General features: G+C 43.1%; 1 protein-coding gene across 1 annotated transcript; it reads left to right on the top strand.

The window, feature by feature from the left end:
• Nucleotides 1–4,179: 4,179 nt before the first annotated feature.
• On the top strand, nucleotides 4,180–10,362 carry LOC112457400. Its single transcript, XM_025020421.1, has 7 exons — nucleotides 4,180–4,213; nucleotides 5,254–6,056; nucleotides 6,162–8,096; nucleotides 8,409–8,516; nucleotides 8,630–8,845; nucleotides 9,581–9,901; nucleotides 9,982–10,362. The coding sequence occupies exons 1-7, from the start codon at nucleotides 4,180–4,182 to the stop codon at nucleotides 10,138–10,140; spliced, it is 3,576 nt and encodes a 1,191-aa protein (XP_024876189.1). The 3' UTR covers nucleotides 10,141–10,362.
• Nucleotides 10,363–22,891: the final 12,529 nt, after the last annotated feature.

The raw sequence follows: 22,891 nt of genomic DNA, 5'->3' as shown, positions 1-22,891 counted from the left end.
GGTGTGTACGTGTGTGAGGCGAGTCCTATGTACACGGGCGGGCGTTTCCCAATCAGTTTAGCATTAGCGCGGAAAAGTTCTAATTACTCCGTGTGCGGCGAATAACCATTAGTTTCGCGTTTAAAAATTTTTTCACGCCCGCTCTCCGCTCGACGGAATTTCAATGTGTGTATGTACCTACCCACGTATACCGTACGAGCGACAAAATAATTACGCGTAACCCGATTATATCGTTGAAGTTTGTGTGCTCGTTCGGATATTTAGCGCGTAACGTTGCCTGCGCGATGATTTAAAAGATTTTTGCCTCGTTTCGTGGGAACGTTTCTCATATTTCGAGCGGGCGATCCGTTTCCGGTATTTCCGGTATTTCCCATATCGAATTGATAAAGCGGAGATAAATTCTCAGTGGCTAAGATTCTGCATGTGACGTAAATAACGCACCTTTTATATCAACCGGCAATTTTACAATCGTCACGAATAAATAACGAAAATTATTTTATCAGTGTCTACGTTGTGCGATCTAAAGTATTATAGCATCAATTAGCGTAATGTCTATAATAAATGCAATAATTAGCGCTTTTATTTCAAGACAACGCTGAAAAATTTATAATTGCTTTTTTTATCGTTAAAAGTTATATCAGTTAAAAACTAGAAAAAATCCTCTCGTTCTTGCTATTCGTGCTTTTCGGAGAAAGCATTAGAATCATTAGATAGAGACGTCAAATTAATCAGACTTTCTCAATAGTCTGACTCCGAGATATCTCGTAAGACGCGACGAAACATCTCCAAGACACTCGACGGGAGGCCGTTCGCGAAGAAGGCGCCGGCTGATTATCGCTCTCCGGTCTGAAATAGCAGGCAACGAGTCTGCAATATGCCTGACGTATGAGCGCGAATTAAATTAAAGTTTGCCGGCAGCGCAGGGGAAACAGGCCGCGGCACCTTGTTTCAAAGCCGTGCGTTAACTGAAAGTCCAAAGTAATCTCACGTACCTATCCCATCGTATATAGCTCGTGCCGCGCTTTAAACGTTGCGGCGCGGCGGCGCGGAAAGGCATTATCCGCGATTTTTCCCGTAACAAAGAGCAATTCCACTCCGCAATTAATTGCCGCCGCCGTTCCAAACGCGTCCGTTCCAAACTGCGTCCCGCGCTTTAATGGCATTGATCGTATCTTATTATTTTATACGTATAAGCGGCAGAGAAATCATACTCGGATTGTGCACACCTCCAGTTATATCTCCAACGAGCAAATGTAGCCCGTAAGCGACATTGAAGTGGCAATGTGCAATTCAAAATTTCACATTGCGTTTACGTTCCTTTGTGATGGAATCTTTTGACGAAGTAACAGATATAAAGCGTTAGTTAATAAGAGTTAACGAGAAAACGCCAGCGTCTCGTTTTCAAATGCGCGTTTAAATTTAATCCCCCAATTAAATTTAAAGTTAAATAGCAACATTTTATTTTCAGGAAGTCATGCGAGTATATGAAATTACGCTAGGTTCTCTCTCTCTCGTGTGGGGTAGAAAATAGTTTTTATAAAATTTATCAGTATACAAATTCACAACGGGTTTTCCCAACTTTATTAGCCTCGCCGTCGCGCCGCCGGCACCGATGAATATTTGAATTACGCCACGCGGCATATACATTTATAAGCTCATGACATTACGGGATTTCTAATCAGAATTTATATTTCGAAAACATGAAACTTGCATTCCCGGCCAATGTGTAATTATTCCCCCGTCCGCGGGCGCGCGGCAGAAAACACGTGTAATTTTCCGCCGAGTTTCTCGCGCGCTATCATTGTCACGCCGACTAACTTTACACATGTCGACGACCCGCTGTCAGAGCGGCGAGGTATCAGACGGTCTGATATCCGACGCTGCTTAGACATTCGCTGCTCAAATATTCCCGGGATTTCCGCACGACTCGGGTCGGCTGACGTCCTCACCTCTAACCAGGGTGTGCACGCGACCCGCACGCACACGCTTCCAACGTATGCTTCCGGCGAAACGCGAAACAGTCGCATCCCGTCGCAATCCCGTCCATTAATGGGGTTCCTAATGGCCTTTTTTGCATGCCTACGTTTCGTCACTCTGCATGAGATCAAATTGATTCCCTTGTACGACAAATATTTATTCATGGACATATTACTACGTTGCCAATTGCGTGAAATTAATATCGTCCGCGTTGCGATGTCAATTAAGTGTCGCTAATTTAAGTAAGTGCTATCGTCGCGGTCGCATAGAAGAAACAATTTTAAAAATCGGAGAATCAACAAGAGGAGAAACAATGTTAGGACTGTGAGAGACAAGCGATAACAGTGCGTTAATGTTAAGAAATAACACTAAAAAGAGGAGCGTTTTGTTCGCATTTTAATATTACGACAATATCTGCGGAACGAGTTTCAAGCGTCATTAATGAACACCATTGTCCGCGGCTACACCACCGGCGCGGCGGCGCCGGCGCCAGAATGTGCGCGTATACGCATTCTCCTGACTGTCAACTCACTTCCTGCGGGCGCGGCAGAGAGCTTTTTAGCGAACTGTCAAACTCCGCCGAACCACGAATTACTCATTCCAACACGTCCAATGTACTCCAGTGTACTCTCGCGCGGAGTGCAGCGCGGATCAAAGATCCCGGAATTCCGCGAGGACGGATTCGAAATATCGATCCTGGACCACAAAGTGTCGAGAGATCGTCGACCGATCGAGCGACCGATCCGATAGACTCGCGTTTAACAACATGGTAATTCTGAATAATCTCCGCTTTGCAGGCTTTGCCGAGGATATTTTGCGAAAATGCAGTTTCGTCGATCTCGATAACGATATTCCCGTGCGTATTTGCGTTTATTTCTCGCAAACACAGAAATAAAATTTTATAAAACTCAAATAATTAATTTAGATTAACTTAATTTAAATTTGTCAAATATAACCCACACATTTTCATATTCGCACATTTGCGAGCAAAAGATCTGAATAAATTACGATGCTTGAGAAAAACTTTTTCATTATTCCTACGTTAATTTTCAACGCCTAATGCATTTTTCAGAGATCAAATGTTTTATTCAAAATTTCGATTTAGATAACGCGAGCGATTCCAATTCGAAATACAGTGGCAATAAGTAATTATTTTCACCCAATTGTCTCTCCTTCGCCGAATGCGAGATGCACCCGACCGGAAAACTGGCGACAGCTGAGACAACGGAAATAAGATAGCGACCACGGTGCCGCGCCGGGGTACCTTGTCCCGTCGTTAGGTCAACGTATACCATAGTGCGAAACGTTAGTGTGTGCTCCTCCTCGCATAAGTTATATACGTAATTACGTACGTAACTTATTGTTTGCGCAATGCGTCTATTTATTGCAAAATACACACGGGGGGGCGCATTGGAAGTTTCTGAGCTTCCTCAGTCGCCACAAGCGAGCGCAATTTGTGCTGCAGCTTATTGGCCGGCAGTTAATACCGAAGTTGCGTATAACTACACGACGCTCGTTGCGCGCGAAAAGAGATGCCTCTTTTGCTTCTAAAATAATTACTTTGTGAAATGTATTCTCTTTGTTGTCCTCTCCCTTTCTCTCTTTCATCTCTGTTAAATTATAAAATCATACTTACATTTTCTATTTAGGTATTATTTTTCAAAGATAACCGAAATTGCATTTGTCATGGACATTAATTGAACGCTAAACATTTACCTAGAAAAGACCTGTACGTTTTCTACACTTCTCGAAGTCTGACGTAAATCTGATATAAATTATATAATAAATGAATACATCACTAATGCTCGCACATTAAATTTCATGCAAAAATACACTTTATTTTTTCCCTTCTTGTTAACCTTATTCTGTGAAAGAGATTAATTATATAAAAGTAAGAGCGATCGTTGCATGTATTAAAAATTAAAGAAATCTATATTGCATGTCTGTATATTTATATTTGCAACACTTTTTTGGAAAGGTATATAAGTAAAAAATGAATTTTTTAACTATCCTGTTCTATTTACATTAAATATGATGTAAATTTTGTATTCTCTTTCTGAGTTAAATTATATCTTGCTCTTGTTTTTCTTCAAACGTTTGTTGAAGTATCATTCGCGAGTACACGGACGTGTATATGATATGTAAATGTATGTGAATGTCCGCAGTGCAGTGAACTCGAATCCGTGGGTTTGCTAAGCCGTAATGACTGTGCGGATCAGTCATCCCTGCAGGCGCGGTACGTGCGTAAAGCGCAGAATTTAAATGGTGAAGACATCTTGTGGAACATTCGTCAGATTTTGAGTATACACCAGCCAATTCATGTGAATCCTTTTCAGATAAATATATTTAGCGCTTCGATATTATCCGCGATAGATACAAATTTGGTCACCGTTGGAAACGTGGCCACCACGACGTTCAGAGAACAAAAAGGACCGCGATGAATCGTCAGTCGATGGTACAGAACTCGAGCAACGTGTTCACGCGATCAATACAAGCTTCAGAGGAAAGTACCACCATCTCTTCCTGGTTCGTGGAAGCTCGTCATAGGACTGACGTCTGCGGCATTTGCGCTATGCTCCGAATTTGTTTGATCGATAACGAGATTAAATACCTTCAGTAGTCCATATCGGCAATCACGGGATGCCGGAAACGCAATCGCGGCTTGATTAAATATAACAAAAAAAATTATATTGATACAGCAAACTCGTCAAACTATTACGCAGGTGTGCAAAATACTGTGGAATTGTTCAAAATGTCTCATCCATCAAGACTGAAGCAGTCCAGACATCGTTATTCAATGCAAAAGCTACGTATTATCGAAGGAACGAAGTATGTTGAATAATTCAAAAACTGAACTAATATAACAATATTATATACATTTACGATAAACATATTTTTCAAACGTCAGATAAATGTTTATTGATAATTATGTCTTTACTAATTCATTTAGCATATTAATTAATTCATTCATTCGTTAGACAGTACTTCACTTCAGAAAAAAATTTATAAAGTAAATCTATAGGTATTAAACATATTTCCCACCAAATTATTGCCATTATAAATTAGTTACATAATTTCTTGTCATGTACAATATATAACCTTGCTTCAGATCACCTTGGGAACGTCCTTTTCCTAAATCGAAGGAGTACTGGAAAAAGTTTTGCGATGAAGAAGAAAAAAGGTTGATTAGAGTAAGAGAGCCTTTTCCAAAATCATCCTACCTTCCCATCATTCCTATTTTGCGCGATTTTAAAACGAGTCTTCGCGATATCGTAGATTCTCCCGCTCCTCAAGGCCTCGACAAGAACGTACTTCTCGTAGATCCAAAATCCTCTGAAGCACCAGATATTTCCGCAAGAGGGAACAACGAAAATGTTCCTTCTAACGCGCGAGAGCCAATAGTTAAAATCTCACCTCCCACACCGTTGAAGAGACCGCCGAAGAGTGACGAGGTCGCGAGCGCGGAGGAACAACACGCGCTTTTCGCCATTCAGAATAAATCTACGATCAAAAACGCGAATTCGTATAAAGAGTCCCTTGATGTTCCGTCTAAAAATTCTATCACGCCGCATGACGGATCGGGAGATGGAAGAGTGTACTCAAAGAGGACGTGTCCCTTTCACAGACACGAGCCCGCGGTGAGAATTTTCGACGACGATATCGAGAGGTATTTGACGGAAGACCCGAGAGCGGGCGCGTCGCCGGGAGAAAAGTTGCACAAATTGCCGCATGTGAAGGATACGTCTAAATATGATAAAGATAAGAGCGGAATAACTTCTGTCAAGAGCAAGAAGATCAAAAGGGTTACCGTTCCACCACGAAGGGAGTTGAAGTATTATCCGGATAATGCTATTGATTTAACCGCGAGTGGAATTGCAGAGGTCGAATCTAAAGATAGGAAAAATGATACACTAGACAAACAACGCAATTTCATATCTGACGTTCATATATCGAAACTTGAATTTTCTCTCGGCAAAAAATCGACGAAAGAAAAAAAGATCGCGAAGGGATTAAAAATCGTGTCGTCATTTCCAGAATCGTTTCAGCCCCAGAATAAAGTTAAAGCGATATCTGACGAAGTAATAAATAAGTCGTCGAATTCACAGACTCCTGAAATTCGGGAAAAGCTCATCGATGAATCAGAATGACAAAATACGCTACCCAATCTTCAAATGCAATCGAAGCGGGCGGTCGATGATAGAACGCGGGAATTCTTGAATTACTCGCAACGATGCGCGTACAAGGCTCTAAAGCGCCTGACGCTTAACAAAAATCTAAATTTTAAGCCCGAAGTGTGGGAGGAAACGTCGGAGAGATCGCGCGCTTCCACCGATAGATCGATAGTGGGTACAGACAGGTTGGACGTCGCCGAGAGCGAGAGTCCTGAATCCAGGACCCGCAGCCCAGAATATCCTTCCCTCCGCGAAATGCAAAGAAGATTGAGAGAAACGTGGGCCACAAATATCGGAGAGCCGGGCGTTAAATATAAGCCGTTAAGGTCGGACTCCGGCAAATCCTCCATGGCTCCCGCGAAATCGTTGGCGAGGTCCGCCTTCAGCACGAAGTTCGCTAAGTACGAGACCCGGGAAAGCCGTTCGGCGAGTCTCCTGGACGCCATTCCGAGGGTCTCGTGCTTTCGACGCAGGAACCGCGACAGGTGCTTATCCTGCATGCATAAATCCCTGCGGAAGGCGAGCGAAACCGAGGCTGTCCCAACGGAAATTGAAGCGAAGGACGACAGCGAGTCCAGCTCCGGCGGACTTTCGGAAATTCGCGAGGAATTGCAAAAGATATTATATTCCCGGAGAAAGGGGATTCTGAAGTATCCGGAAACGGTTGAGGACGCGTCAAGCAAATCGACGTCCCCGTCGCCTCGGATGGAACAAGAGGACACCGAGATTTCGATAAAGATCGATCCAAATCAATCTTCTAAGGATAAAACACCATTGAGATCCACCGAAAGCCTGCTATCCAAAGATCGAAAGAGCTTGAAAGCCGCTTCCAGCTCGATTTCGATGTCGTCGGACGTCGAACGATCGAAAATTTCGTCCTCGGAAGCGCACACCTCCGACGACGAAACGTCATCCCCGCTTGCGTTGGACAACGATCCGTCTCAGTACAAAAACATGGCGCCCTGTCACCTGCCCACGGTCTTGCTACCCAGCATGGAACCCCTGCGGGCCCTGAGACACAGGAAACCGACTACGATGGAGGCGCGAATCGCTCTCATGGAGAGCGTGACTTTGACGAAGGAAAAATCCGACGATGAATATTACGATGACGTGAAACCCGTGGAAACCGCCAAGAGAGAGGAAAGACCGTCGGCGAAGATGACCGACGTTCCCGCGAAACCTGAAAAGGCCGACGGGGAGAAGGATGCGACTTCGCGGACCCCGAGAGCCCTCTTGAAAGTTAAGTCGCAGCAACAGCTGATATCGCCAATCGTAGAATCTGCACGAAAGGGCGAGCTGAAGAGAGGATACAGTTGCGCGAGCATCGAGGATTTATCGAAGGATTCTGCGAGACGTACGTTCGAGACTGCTCGAGGCGAGGCGGAAGGCGGGCGTGGAAAGGTAATCCCCTTGGAGGAGATAGATTCCGCGAAAGGGTCGACTTCCTCCGACTCGGCGAAAGCGGAGAGGCGCGCGGAATTACCGCTGTTGACAGTTGCCGAAATCACGCGATTTTTAGAGAAGGCGAATCGCGGAGACACGTCGGCCACGACCACGTTGGAGAGCCTGGCGAACGAGTTCTCCTCGCGGCTGATAAAGCAACATGACGCCGACACGACGACGACGAAAAAACGCGCTAGACTAGCCGCGAAATTAACGAAATTGCTGGTGGATTCGGAACGTTATTTGAACCCCGATAAATTCCCGTCTGACCTTGTTTTCTCCGCGAAACAGCCTCCCGCTTGCAATTCCCGTCTGTTGAGACGTATCCTGCCGCTCGACTCCTACAATCTCGTCGCCCCATTATTGGGCATGCCGGCCTGGTACCCGAAAAGAGCCGTACGAAAAGAGACCGCGGTGCATTACGAAACGGAAGAGGAAGAGGAGGAAGAACAAGAAGAAGAAGAAGAAGAAGAAACGGAAGACGAAATTCCTTTCGATTTGATTGTACGTACATTCTACAATTACCAGACATTCGATAATATAATTTTATAATAAATTTAGATTCTTTTTAAGGAGAATTTCCACCATAACTTTAAAATTTTTAGCCTTGTATATTTTTATGATTATAATTTTAATTAAATTTCCTTACTAAAAATTACATTTTCGCTACGTCACATATTTTTCATGCAAAAGTAAATTATATAAGTCGAGAATGGAAATAAGTCTCTCATTTAATACCCTGAATTCTATCGTTGCTCGGAGACAGTCCGCTTTGTCCGTTCGAGAGTTATTAGTTGAGCTTTTATACGCCCGCAGGTGCATCCCCCGACAACCAAAGACATTTCGACGAGCGGAGATGAGCGTAAAGTAGGTCAAGTCAGATCGAATCCTTACGCTCTCTTTTTGAGGAAACCGCGGCGCAAGGTACGACAACGCGAAATAATATTATCGACCTCGCGCGAAATCCTCCCGTTAGCTCCAGCGCAACGGGAATATCCTCGTTTCTTTAATAAACCGAAGCCCGCCGATCGTCACAGGTTGTCACTTGGCGTCCTTTAACGGCGGCCGATCTCAAAGGCTACGATCCCGAGGCCACTCTTGAGATGAGAGCCAGAAATATTACGGACAGGATATGCCGTGACTTCTGCGAGTGGCTGCGCGGTTTAGGCGGCACCGACAGCGTCATCGACGAGGACGTCCTCGGAGATATGTTCGAAATTGACTTTACGGCCGACGCCAGCAGGACGATGGAGGTACACAGAATGCATGGAAACAAAATGCACGGGACGCGTATAGCGCGTATCGCGCGCTCCCGCAAATGCGTTCTCGCGAAATGCGCGCACGCGATAGTTTCTGCAACGGCGTAACATCATAATGCGATGCATGATGTAACAACGGTAACACGCACTTTGAGCGGTGAACCGCGCACAACGTGGGATTTGAATTATAACTTCAACGCGATGCTAGAAGCCTGACCTGATTGCGCGTTCGTGTCTCGCGAATTAAAACCAATCGAATCGTAAAGTTGTGAAGAAAGTAATGTTTTCTCTCCAAGAAAAGATATCGGTTCTATTTGCAAACTAAATTAACGATAGAAAATAATTATTATAATATCGTTTCTGCAATTTGTACGTTTACGACCAGAAACTCCTAGCAAGAAGAAAACTTTTTTTATGTTGCGCTGAAAAAGGAGATAAGAAAATAAAATATTCGAAATAATAAATAAAACTCGACCGTTTATGATGTACAATTAAGGAGAAAAATGTTATTTACGGTCCGGACTGGATCTTGCTAGTCTAATAATAATTTTGTGAATATTATATACTTTTTTCCAAGTTCAGTAAACTGCGCGCGGATTTTTTGTCTTAAAACGCAGCTTCAAGCTGGAACAGTAAATTTGGATTTAAATTTTGATGCTAATGAGCGTCCTTATTAAATCATTGTAAAGAATTTAAATATTAAAATATTTGATTATGTTTTTGAGATAGATGTCGATAAGGGAAATGCCGATGGTGCCTAACGGAGTAGCCGCAGCGAGACAATGTCATGATGCAGGCGAGCTCGCCATGACCAGGAAGCATCTGATCAGGGATGCCAAAGCCGAGAGTAGGCCGGCCAAAACAATGGCGTTTGGCACCGCGATACCCCGGGAGCTTCGATTCGTGCCGCCCAGAAATCGGGTGAGAGAGAGATGGCTCCGATGCGAGAACGTAATGACGGATCTCGAGACGATGGACGTGGTCTGGGGAGGCATAACGGATCTCGAGAGCGTCAGGGCGTTCGCAAAATGGTTCGGCGAACGTTCGAAGGTAAGTTCGCTCTGAATAATTTTTCAGCAAAATAATGCTGAACAATTGTTTTCCTTTATCTCGTCATTATACGCTTTCAGATTTCGCTGCCGAATGCGTTAAAAATTGCAATGACCACCGATCCCGCGAAACACGCCGTCGTCGACCGCGAGGCGTATGGGCCGGAAATGAACGTCGAACAGATTGGCGGTTTCAAAGTCCGCGGTCCTCAAAGTGCCGCCTCGTCGTTCGACGAATAATCAACAGAAACGGGAGAGACGGATGCGTGGAAAGATTTTGTCGATAGGACCCTCAAAGTTCCGCCATCGCGCCTGCAGGCTCTGGCGCCAAATACATTCGTGTAACCGATACGACCGCACGATGACACGGCGCAGAACGCCCATTTCCTGTATGCGGCGAACGGTTAACCTCCGCGTAGCCGCCGTGGACGCTTCAATCGCGAACAATTCCCGGGGAAATTTCGACAAACGTTCAATTACGAGGACCTAATTTTCTGCTAATGATCGCCGCGTTTCGCCGGTCTCGACGCAACGTAGAAATCAAGTTTCTCGCTCGGGTCTCCTATACCTCGAATCAAAATGTATGGATGTATTAAAAGGCGCGAACGGTTACCGGGCCATTATTCCTGATTTGGCGTGTAGATTGGATTAACAGTCCGATTTCTGTCTCCCCCTCTCGCACGCGCTACGTGTGTACACGTACACGCGCACATACACGCGGCAAATTAATTCATTGGCAACGCGGCGCACCGACTAATACTGTATTTCGCATCAATTATCGATCACTCAAGTCTCATTGCATTGAACTCCATTAAATACGTGCACGTAATAACTGTAATGTTAATAATGCCATTTCCATTCATTAATAAATCTCTTATCGATATGCAAGAGACAATCCGCAAAACGCATGTTTCTCTTCAAGTTGGAAACAAAGTGTTGTACCGCGTGTAAAAGGCGTTTGACATTTTCGATACTTCTCGATTTCGATTAACGAACCGAACGCCGTATTGCAAACATAGGTAATAATGTAAAATGATCTTGTAAAAAAGAAAAAAGAAATAAAGTGACAATGGGGAATAAAAAGGATGGATACCTGAAGCTGAGCTATAGAGCCGACGATCTCGCATCGACGAGTTGTCTAGCGAAATAACGCAAACGAGCCGATGAAATATTGGAAACGTATCACGGACGCCGGATGTCCTGACAGTGCTTCTGCTTACGACAGAAAACGCGCCTTAGACCCGCGCAAACGGCGGCAGCGAGAAGTAAAAAAAAAGAAAGAGAGAGAGAGAAAGTAAAGCTCTTCTCGTTTGCGATACATCTTTCTTGTTGCGACGTATCTCCCCGCCATGATATCCTTCTCGTTTTTCCGCGGAATACCGCGGATTCAAATTATATCGCGTCAACGAGCAAAGAGTCATTATGAGGTAACGAGTCGTCAGGGTGTGACATCGTGGCTAAAATCATAGCTGGGGATTTTTCGCCTCGAGGATATGGATCGGAAAACGAGAGAAAAAGGAGGGAGAGGAGGAGGAGGAAGAGAGAGAAAGAGAGGAAAGGTCCCGATTCAAGAGAACCATACGCGCCGGTCGGAACGGGTTCGCCACGCGCTTCGAATCCAGTTCTTCTCTGTTTGCCTTTAATATTTGTTTAACCTTTTTTTCCCTTGCACGTACGCCGCATCCCGGCGCGATGCTGTCGCACGAAACGTGAAACATTATTCGCGCGTTTCGCTAAATATTTGCACGCACGGTGGCCTTTAGATGACATGCCAAAAATACACGATTGACCTGTTTCTTTTTTTTCAGACGCTCCTCAGACAATCCGTTTTCTATGAAAGAAGAAAGTTAGTAGGAAAAATTGCTTTTTGTAAATGCAATCAAACATCGCGCATCTAATCTTTATCGCGTCACTACTTACGTGGAGATTCACGACAAATCAAGGAAATAACTAGTTAAAAGATAAAAAAATTAATTAAAAATTAATAGATTACATTAACAAACTCCTTTGCTTCGACCAAACTGGCTATTTTTATTTAATTAGTACAACGCGTTTCGACCAAGATTCCGGTCCTTTTCAAGTGCGTACAATATTAACCGCTTGCAAAACACTCCATTAAATCAAATAGTCCAGTCACTATGTACAAAAAAACGGATTATAAAAGGCATAATTCTGACCTAGGATTTTTCTTTTGGGGGGTGTTGGGGGGCTCAAGAAAAGCTTAATCTCAAGTTTTCGACCTCTGTTTCCCGCTTGCTTTTTTCACGGGAGTAAAAAATGTGAAGAAATGGTTTTTCCGCGATAACTCGGTTTCTAATAAAGTTACAAGGTCGAATCGGAGCTCATTTTAAAGCTTTTTTTACGCTCTACAAATTATGTCGTATGACATTTTTACGTATGATCGATTGTTTTCGAGGCATCGAACGAGAAAGGGAAATAAAAAAGTATGATATTTAGTTTTTTTCTTTTTACTCATTATTGTCGTCCGAAATTGCAAAAATGCTTCAAATAAAACTTGTAGAGCGTAAAAAAACCTACAATTTTCATTTGTTATTCATTTCATTTAGTTGAAAATTATTATTCATTTCATTTAGTTGAAAATTACGCCTTGTAGAGCGCCTCAAAGTGGAGAATCGTCGCCATCGCGTCAGCGGCGCGTTGGTTACGTCGATACGCGGCACCGAACGCTTTCGCTAAGATTTCAGACTTTATTGTTTTCTTCATGGTTTTATATAAAGTAAACATACTAGCAAATGTTTACTATAGTAAACATCTGCTCGCCGGTCCTTTTTATCGCATTTGCCAGTCGTTTTCTGTATATCGCAGCGAGCGGATGCTTTTCGAAACGAGAATTTTGTGGACATTTTGTTAATGCAGTTTTTAATGAACAACAATGAGTGACTCGGATTGTTTTATATGTGAAAAACCTTCATCAAAAGTTGCAGACATTGACCGAAGTTGCTGTACACGGGGCGTGTTACAAAACGTATTCGAATAAAAGATTAGCTTCGTCGGCTTCTCGGCGAAGTGGCAATGGCGAATCACCATCAACATCAAGAGAAGAACAGTGTCATCCAGATTTCCATTTCAAGAAAAATTGCTTATTTTGCTTATTTTGTTCGATGATTTGCTATCACTGTTCCGGACAAACATGCCTGAATTCGATAATTCCGGCAGAAATTATGGCAAGTGAGATGGATGACTATTTCAACGACGACGGAGACGACGAGCAACACCCGAACGAGGTTCAACTTCAAGAAGACGATGGCGACAATCAGCCACGACCAAAACGTTCAAGACATGAATAACTTGTTATTTATTAAGTAATGAGCAAAATGTATAAAGTATTTCTTTCTTATAAACTTACTTCACAGAATATTGTCACTTAGATATAAAACTGCACGCTTTCATGTATTCTTCAATGAAACGGTAAGTGTAATTTTCGTTTCAAAACAACTATCTGCAATGGCAAATACGTGTTTGATTCCCTTAAGAAAACTTGACGGTTTCAAAATATAATAATTTCAGGCTTTGCAAGATTTATTTGCAGGCGTAGTGCGATATGGAATTTTCAACGAAATTAAAGTAATAAATAAGAACATTTTACGATTTTTATTGTTGTGCAAGTTTTATTTGAAGCATTTATACAGATTCGTGTACGAAAAACGATAAAATAAAAAAAACTTTTTTGCGTCAATGAAATCGGAAATCTTAGCAAAAGCGTTCGGTGCCGCGTATCGACGTAACCAACGCGCCGCTGACGCGATGGCGACGACTCTCCACTTTGAGGCGCTCTACAAGGCGTAATTTTCAACTAAATAAAATGAATAACAAATAAAAATTGTAGGTTTTTTTACGCTCTACAAGTTTCATTTGAAGCATTTTTGCAATTTCGGACGACAATAATGAGTAAAAAGAAAAAAACTAAATAACATACTTTTTTATTTTCCTTTCTCGTTCGATGCCTCGAAAACAATCGATCATACGTAAAAATGTTATACGACATAATTTGTAGAGCGTAAAAAAAGCTTTAAAATGAGCTCTGATTCGACCTTGTAACTTTATTAGAAACCGAATTATCGCAGAAAAACCATTTTTTCACATTTTTTACTCCCGTAAAAAAAGCAAGCGGGAAACAGAGGTCGAAAACTTGAGATTAAGCTTTTCTTGAGCCCCCCAACACCCCCCATTACGGTACTTTTCGGGTGCGTACAATATTAACCGCTTGCAAAACACTCCATTAAATCAAAGTGGCAGCAATGAGTCTACGAAATGATTCGCAAGCGGTTAATATTGTACGCATTTGAAAAGGACCGGAATCTTGGTCGAAACGCGTTGTGCTAATTAAATAAAAATAGCCAGTTTGGTCGAAGCAAAGGAGTTTGTTAATTTTATCACTCACTGGCGAAGTAAAAGTACTTTATTTGTTTTTAATAGATTACGTTATATTATATATAATCATTTAATGTTAATCACAAATTTAATTAATATATTTAATTTTGACAACGAGTCTTCTTAGAAGACAACAAATCTGGAAAGAAATGACTGATTTGAAGACAGATTAGCGTATTTTGTTCAAAACTGTTCAGTCTATACCCGATACTAACGAGGATACTGCTGAAAAATCTCGAACTTGAAAGATACATCCCTTATTGTTTCTTTTTTTTTTAACCCTTTTTCGAGAGAGAACTGCTGGTGAGTCACGAACTTTACGAGAAAAAAAGGAAAACGAGGGAAAGAGGAGCTTTTAAAAAGGAGACAGAAAGGGAATCGGAAGCAGACCGGGTACGAACCGGCGGGTGGCTCGAGGGAGGGAAGAGAGCGAGCGAAGAGAAAGAGAGAGAGAGAAAGAAAGAGAGAGAGAGTTTAGAGTCATCATTGGCCATTGACCATCCGTTTCGCTCCACTTGCGACGAAGGATCCCGCTCGACCGAGAAATTTAACAAGGCGCACGCTCTCGACTGACAATAGCCAACTCTTTCCTGGCCCCCGCATACCCGGGTTTTAATTACTTCAATTTTGAACACCGGACCTTGCCCCGCGTCGAGTCTCACGATTTTTCTGTCGAATTGACGAACTATCCGCCGCGGAAATAGAATGCGCGATAGACAGTGTTAGGCAAAACTGAATTGATCCACCGCGCTGAATTGATATACAGGCGCTGGTTTCATATATATACGAATGCGGAGTCCCCCGTTGTTTCACAATTCAACGATGCGTGCAGAATCATATCGCGCATATATATTCAAACTACGAGCTAGATCGGTGGGACTTTGTCACGCGCCGTGACTCGCTGGAGTCACATCTTTCGTCATTGCTGTCGGATTCGATCACCGTTGTCTAATCCGATCGTTTGTAAATTAAAACTAAGCCCATGTAAATTAAAACTAAACCTGGACTTATTCGTCGACTGAAACGGCGAAATGTGCACCTACGAGATCGGAGAATATCGATACGGAATCGTGCCTCGTTGCAATTTTCCCCCGCCTGCGGCGCGCGCCTTCATTGCGTAATACACCGTGAATGTAAAGTAAGACGCGGCCGCTCGCACGCTCGGTGATCATCGTTATCGTTATTGTGTGGCGCACCCTTGGGAAAAAAAGGGTAAAAAGCGTCACCGGAAGCGACACTTCGGTCACTTTATTCAATAGCGTCGCACATTCGACAGCGGACGCCGCTCTCGATACCGAGAGAATCCTAAGCGCACGAATAATCGAATCGATCGATTCGCTGTTTTTCTTTTTTTCCGCTTTTCCTATGTCTCCCGTGTAAAAATACTGGGCGCGACCCGCTTCGCCGTATATTGCTTTATTCCTGAATTTTCCAGGCGCACGAATATCTCATGAATTCTTTTGATTTTTCATATCGGGTATCTTTACGTAACGAGCGCTCGATATAAACTTCCGCTGAAGAGAGAGATCCGTTTGAGATTAATCGCAAAAAGTACGACATTTTTATCTAAATATCATTTATCACTCGCGATTTGTAACTTTAGAGTCCCAAAGTCCCGAAAGTTTCGTTTTAGATCTTAACGAACGTCACGAGTTAAAATAAACGACAGAGAGGAATAGAGCGGGAAGAGAGGTGATTTTATATATAATATTAGCCATATTACAATCAGTAAAATTTCGATGATCAGCGGACTGCGAGATTTCGCAAAATTATTCGCGAAATTAACGAGAGAGCTAGAGGAGCATTCGGGAAATTCAGGAGGCGAAGGAAAATGTGGCGAGTGTGTCCATGATACTTCGCACACATACGTATACCTATGCGTCATAGATACGGAGCTGCGGGGCGATTCGCTTCGTTACTTGCGTGCAATGTACGACAGAGAGGAAAACACACGGCCGCACGCACACCCATTCACTCAAATCGGACGAGAAGCAGCTTCCTGCCGGCCATTCGTGCCCGTTCGATCTATTGTCATAAAGTTTCGCGATGGTGCAATGTGTGCGTCGTCAACCTACGTCAACGTACAACCGCGACAGTGGAGTAACGAATGAATGCGCGATAATCCATAGAAGCTATAATCAAATTGAAACCGCAATGCCCGCGGTTTCTGCGACACCGCTCTGCTTTTTTTATGCTTCTGTACATTCCTAATTAAAACTTTAAATTTGCTTCTCGTTTCCGTCCAAAAACACGATGTATAAGACCTAATCGAGTTTTCCAAGGCATCTAGGTCTCTGCCTCAAGATTGCGATTTTTTCCTCTGGACGCTACGCTTGATAGGATCGTTAAGACGTAGTAGATGATCCCGTATAAGAACGCGTAAAACGTAAATTAAGCAGAAGATAGATGAAATCTGTGCGAAGTAAGCAGTTACAAGTAAATATGGTACAAGATAAATGAAACTCGCAATTTTTCAGACCTTTCATTCATTAAATAAACACGCCTCATGCATATCGTTACATATATTTCTCAAAACTTGCTGCTTGAAAATTTTCAAAAGACCGCCATTGATTGAGGTTTCTTAGGCCCAGTTTCATAAGTGTCGGTTAACGTTTAACCTTGGATTAAGTCACCCTAATGTCCCCTTTATGCCCATTTCTACCAATGTAGATTAACTTTAATCGCGGTTTAACTTACTAACAATAATGCCCATTTTCACCAATGTCCGTTTAACTTGAACCTTAGTTCAATTCACTCTTTGTCTGTTTCTAAGGGAGACTGTTAGAAAGGGACAAAGAGTGAATTGAACTAAGGTTCAACGAACTAAGGTTCAAGTTAAACGACGTTGGTAAAAAGGGGCATAAGTATCTTTTTCTAACTCTTAGAACTAGGAAAAGATGACAGATAAGTTAAACCAAGATTAAAATTAACCTGCGTTGATAGAAATGGACATTAGAAAGAGACGAAGAGTGAGTTAATCTAAGATTAAAAGTTAACCGACACTTGTGTGAAACTGGGCCTTAATGACATAATTGTCCCGCTGTTATTATTCACTCGCTGAATCGATTATCAAATATGTCAAGAAATTTTGTCGTCGCAAGAAAAAAAGCGGCACAGCACGATGCGACGCTGGCCGTGATTTTCCGTCGAATTCGGGGAACTCTACGCGACGCGATTTCGTGCGGAGGATTACCGCTCGTAATGGACTACGCTCTCAACATCCGGTCGCATCCGGAAGGCCGCGCCCGTCACGGTTGCCCCCGACATCGTTACATCAACCGAGCGGCGCGACGAGACGCGCGATTCTTCTGTTTCGCTCGTGCGTCACGTAGTATTATTGTTAAAACTATTCTGTGCCGATGGCAGCTACACGCGACTCACCGCGCAACCAGTCTATCGATGTTCTTTGACCCGGTGAGATTCCAGTATAAGCACAGTGCAAACAAACGATCAAAATTCGAACCGCATTTCCAAATGGGAAGAATCCGGGCGAGTCGCCGAGTCGGCGAAGTGAAGAATTTGAATCGTCAATTTTAGCCATCAGCTCCGAGTGCGTCTTGTGAACCGATACGTTTCCAGATTTGTGCACGTGTGTCTTTAATCGCGATAAATGTTCGATAATTTAATTAGACAACGTTAATTGCGCGTAGAGAAGCTTGAAATCGATTTCGCAATGTGATGTTCGTACCTCGCTAATGCAACGTGGCCGACAATGTAATTTCTATATACCCTTTCCCGCAGCCTTTCTACGGTTCGGTACAGATGCATAATCTCAATGACCGAAGCAGCGGCGCGCTGCAACGAGGAGGCAGTGAGCCGTTCCACGAGTGTGTGCGAGAGAATGGACATTAAAGTCTTGCAAGCCGCAGCACCGCAAATGCACGTTTCTCCGTCTGTTAAGCGCGACGAGACGCAAAGCGGAAACTTTACGGCGAAGCGATTCGAGTGCGACGGCGAGGACACGTGACCGGAGAAGCTTCATCCGTTCCAACGTAAGCAGAGCAATTAGACTGAAATATGAGAAGAAAAGGCGCGAGGGAAAAAGCGTAAAAAAAATGGTTTCTCCAGTCTTCCAGCTGGTTTAACCAGACCCTCGATAGTATTTAGCTCTTTCGTTACTCCATAGTCTTTGCAGCATGACTATAAGCACCGACGTCGCTCAATGTCTCGCAAGTATCGACGTTGTACAAGTATAAATAATAGCTTTTAAGATGTTTAAATCACGTTTGCATTTTCATCTATTTCCTTATTACAGTTTCAAGCTCGTTTTCAAGCATAAGATTAACGCGGTCTCTATCAACTACCGATCTGTCGAACAACTTGGAACAAACTTTTTTCTGAACCGGTATTTTGTTGGATCCTATACAATTTCCTTTGACAAGTTTTTAATTTTTCATATTAATCATTTCGGTGTTTAATGAATAAAAATTTGAAAACAATTCCATTTAAACTCGAACGAAGATGATTCGGTTATCTGTGCGCACATCGCGATTTGCTAAAATTTCAGTTTAGTTAGAGCGATCGTTGTTGGCGCGACGATTAATGTTACTATCGAATTAACCTTGGGTTAAGCCGTCGTGTAAATGGAATTGCGAGACGACCGAGCGAATTACCCGGTCGCCTCTAGGGCGGATATTACGCTGCACCGAATTATCGATTGTGAATTCAAAAAGCGGGCGGGCAATCGGAGGGGGAGTCTGAAGCACGAAGGCTTCACCATGTACCGTCGAATACTCTTCGAAAACTTATTACGAACGAAGTCCCAATTAAACTTCCCCCGTGATTACTTCTCTATAGGCAAGCGGTTACAAGAGCCCGCGAAGTCTGCTAAGTATGCGAGACTCTCGATGCAAACCTGTGATCTAGTTGCAGTAGAATTAAAATTGCCAGCGTTGACAAATATTTCAAATATCATCAGACTAATTTGTTGATTACTTACGAATGTCCAGTTCTCTGTAAAACGAAAAGTTTGTTTTGTAACTGCTTGCGTTGTATTACAGAGGGCTTGTAACAATCAGAGATTGAAGTAGCATCTCCCAGCAAAAGATTTAATGATATCATTATTAATAAAATAGCTTTGCTAACTTAAGATGTTTTAGCTATTCTAATTCTAATGTTTCTTTTGTTATAAAAATAATTATCATTTTTTGCGTACGAGTCTCGGTAAAATAGGTCGATTTATAAATAAACTTGGCTCCGTAGAGCCGGATTACATTGTAATATCGTGTCACGTGAGTCACCGCAAGCGTCTCAGTTATCCCAGTCGTAGAAAAGCCGGATAACGTAGCGCACGGTCCTGGCTCTCTGTTCGATCCTTCCAGGCCTCCGCGAGGTAGGTTCTAGGTTCTCCGACTGTTTCGTATTGGAATGCGGGTGTTACGGGGAATCCATAGGGAACTGGCACCGCTGCAGGAGCGATAGCGCGGCCCGGCGTCATCGCAGAGAAGGCCGCAAAGTGTATTTACATACCGGAGTCTTGGTCAAAGCCTTTACTTTGCGCGGCCGTCTACCATGCACCCGAGACGTTCGCAGGCACCTCGAGCTCTTATTCGACCGAATTCAGAATGAGCTCGTCCTGCTCGACGCATCACATCGCCCGAACCCGTCACCGCGATAATGGTTATCAAAGTCAAATTTGCAACGTGTTTCCGATTCCTTCATTAAATATTGCGACACGGGAGTAGAGAAGAGAATCAGAAAATCTAATTTAAAGAGAAAATCTAATTTAACGAGGAAATCTAATTTAATTTAATACTTTGTGATATGCGATCATTTTTGGCGAGAATAAATTTAGAAGATTTAAATTTGTTTGAGGAAAATACTACTATCAAACAAGTTTGCGATATAAAGAAAATTGATGAAGATTTAAGAAGAAAAGTACAGAGTTATATGATTTATATTTTGATGATTAGATTGATATAAAAATAGACTTGTTCTAGTCAAAGGTTAATACAGAACTGATCGATGACTAATTCAGCAAATTGACACCTTGTGTGTTAAATTCCCACAGAACCATGTGGTTTAAAAACATAAATATTTTAATAATGTAGCAGTAATAGTCAAATACATTATTTCTAACGAATACACGAAACCGCTATCTATATTAATACGAAAAAAAACTTAAATTTTATTCGGCATTATATAGAGTAATCGATTTTAAATATATGCAAAAAATTCAAGAGTGTTAAATGTAAAAATTACGTATTTCTTTGTAGCAAAAATAATAACGCTGCCATTACAGATATATATGTTGCTTATATAAAGCCACATCATTCTGCTGCAAAACTGACGCGTACAGCAAAATGGAACTTCACCTCGCAGAAATTGGTTCCTCGGCGAGTTTCTAGTGCATCGGAAAATTTCATTTTTCTCTTTCTATCCCGAGCTATCTATCGGCCGTCGATACAGTCTCCTTTCTCGAATTTCACATGCATCCTCGGCGATCGATTACTCGTCGATCGATTACTCGTCGTGGCGCACGGTTAACGAGCGACAACAAAATTGTCCGCGATGATAACGTTTGCATTTAGACGGGTGAGAGAAGCCTAGGTCGCCCGGCGAACGGCGACCCCCCCCCGGCTCACATTTTTCGCCATTTTCAAAAGCTATAAGCCCGTGGGGTCGGATCAGGGTAAGCATCCCGCGGCGAAAGCCGTGCTCGAATCGGCTCTCTGACAGGCGAAGGGGGGGTAATTGCGCGTCGGTGCTGACTTATAGCTTCTAAATCAGTGTCGGCCGGATTCACCCCTTGTGCCATCGCCTCGATGCCAAACAACCTTTGCGAAATTTTCGGGATAAAATGATGGTCGGTTTCACCGCCGCTCGATTACGTGTCCACCGGACACGTGCCGTATACCAATGATCGATTTATCGCCCGAAAATAATAAGATAGGCCATCGTCGTAAGCGTTAAAAATTGAGAGATAACCATGTATAATTGTATTCCTTCTTTTAATAAATCAGAAAAGTTAAAGAAAAATGTATTGTCGCTCAAAAAAACATCAATTAAATTTCAGCTCAGATTATTTATCTCAGACCATTTTCTTCGATCTATTTTTCAGCGTCTTTTCAAAATCGTTAATATCGCAAAAACCTTTATTGCGAAACGCTCATATACGCGATTGCGTATATCCAACATCCCGCTGATCCGCAAAGATATCCGCGACTATCGTGTTCCACCTGCAGGAAGGCGTTGGCAGCCACTAAGCCGACCTCGTTGGCAAACAATTAGCCAAGTTTCGCGATCGTACTCGCTTTCCATCGCATAGCCGCGCGCCGCGAATCTCTCGCGAGAGAGCGGTAGAGCCCGAGCTTTCGGCGCTCGAGTGGTTGAACTTTATTAAACGATATTTCTCTAATTATCTCCGCGCCGAGCCGTGCAAAGCGCGAGCCTCCGCGCCGTGTAGTTGCAACCATGTTTACGGCGTGCGCTGAGGGAAGGGGAGGAGCGCGTCTCGAAACTATAAACATTAAAAAGGATCGCGAGGCGTCGAAGTTAGCACCTCTTCCTACGCCTCATCCACTTCCTTCTTTTTCCTTTCCTCATCTCCTTCCTCTCTCGCGAAACTGAGCAACTTCCAAGACCCATTTCGAGGAAAAACTTGGAAAATTAAACGCCACGAGACGGCACCGTCCGTATCGTCCAACGTCGAGGGGAAAAAAAGTGGGCAGCAAAACGCTTAACAGTAACGTACCGGAGGCGTCGCCGATTCCTAAGTATCGCGCGCTCGTCCCTGATAACCGTGTACACGTCTCGCGATACAATTCTAATAGCACGGCGCGGTTAACTTTTTTAATTGGAAAAGGGCGGAATAACGGCGCCGTCCAATTTTACGAGCGCGCGCCTTATCCTGCGAGTCGCGCGCTTTCGCAAGACGATATTCTACCAGGTAACACCAGGGGGTACATGATGTAAAATTGGACTTTTCGGAACTCGCTTCCCGACACCATCGTGTATCGAGGAGTTTACGGCGGTAAACGGCGAATTTATCAAGCGTTCACATAGAATTCCGCGAGTGTCGCCAATCAAACGGCGGTAAAATCGAGCTCACGTAATTTAAATAAGTTCATGGCTGAACCTACCTTGTCGTTATTACATACAGATGTCGCAGCAATCGCGAATGGAAATAGGGCGGAATAAAATTAGCGGCTCTCCCGAATGCCCAAGTAATTACGTGTAATTTATATTACTCACCATTGGTATGCAAATCACGCGTACCGTGCATGCCCATTATGCCACCTGCCGTGTGAACTTCAATTCTATCGCTTCCAGCTTGTCAGAGTTTTCTGTCTCTCTCTCTCTCGCCGTTTTCTTTTTCCTCGCCATCGCGTTGCGTTCGAGTTCGGAAGACTTGTAAAGATTGTCTCTACGGAAAAAAATAAAATTTGCGTTGAGAATAGGAGCGCTTCAGTCTTAAAGTTTTTAAACAATATCTCGAAGAATATGAATGCTGATATTTCCGATCTCATGCATTTATACTATATATTTAGCATAGTTAAATTTGCGTCGCGGTCACGATTCATATATCCACTATTTAATATATTATGTAGAAACTTTTCGGTATAACTTTTCCATATTTGATGTTGTTCGAAGAAAATGC

The sequence above is a fragment of the Temnothorax curvispinosus genome, unplaced genomic scaffold (genome assembly GCF_003070985.1).
Source record: "Temnothorax curvispinosus isolate PA1 unplaced genomic scaffold, ASM307098v1 QBEX01007752.1, whole genome shotgun sequence".
NCBI classification, from domain to species: Eukaryota; Metazoa; Arthropoda; class Insecta; order Hymenoptera; family Formicidae; genus Temnothorax; species Temnothorax curvispinosus.
Note: the sequence above shows the minus strand (reverse complement) of the source record. Positions and strands in the feature narration are given on the sequence as shown.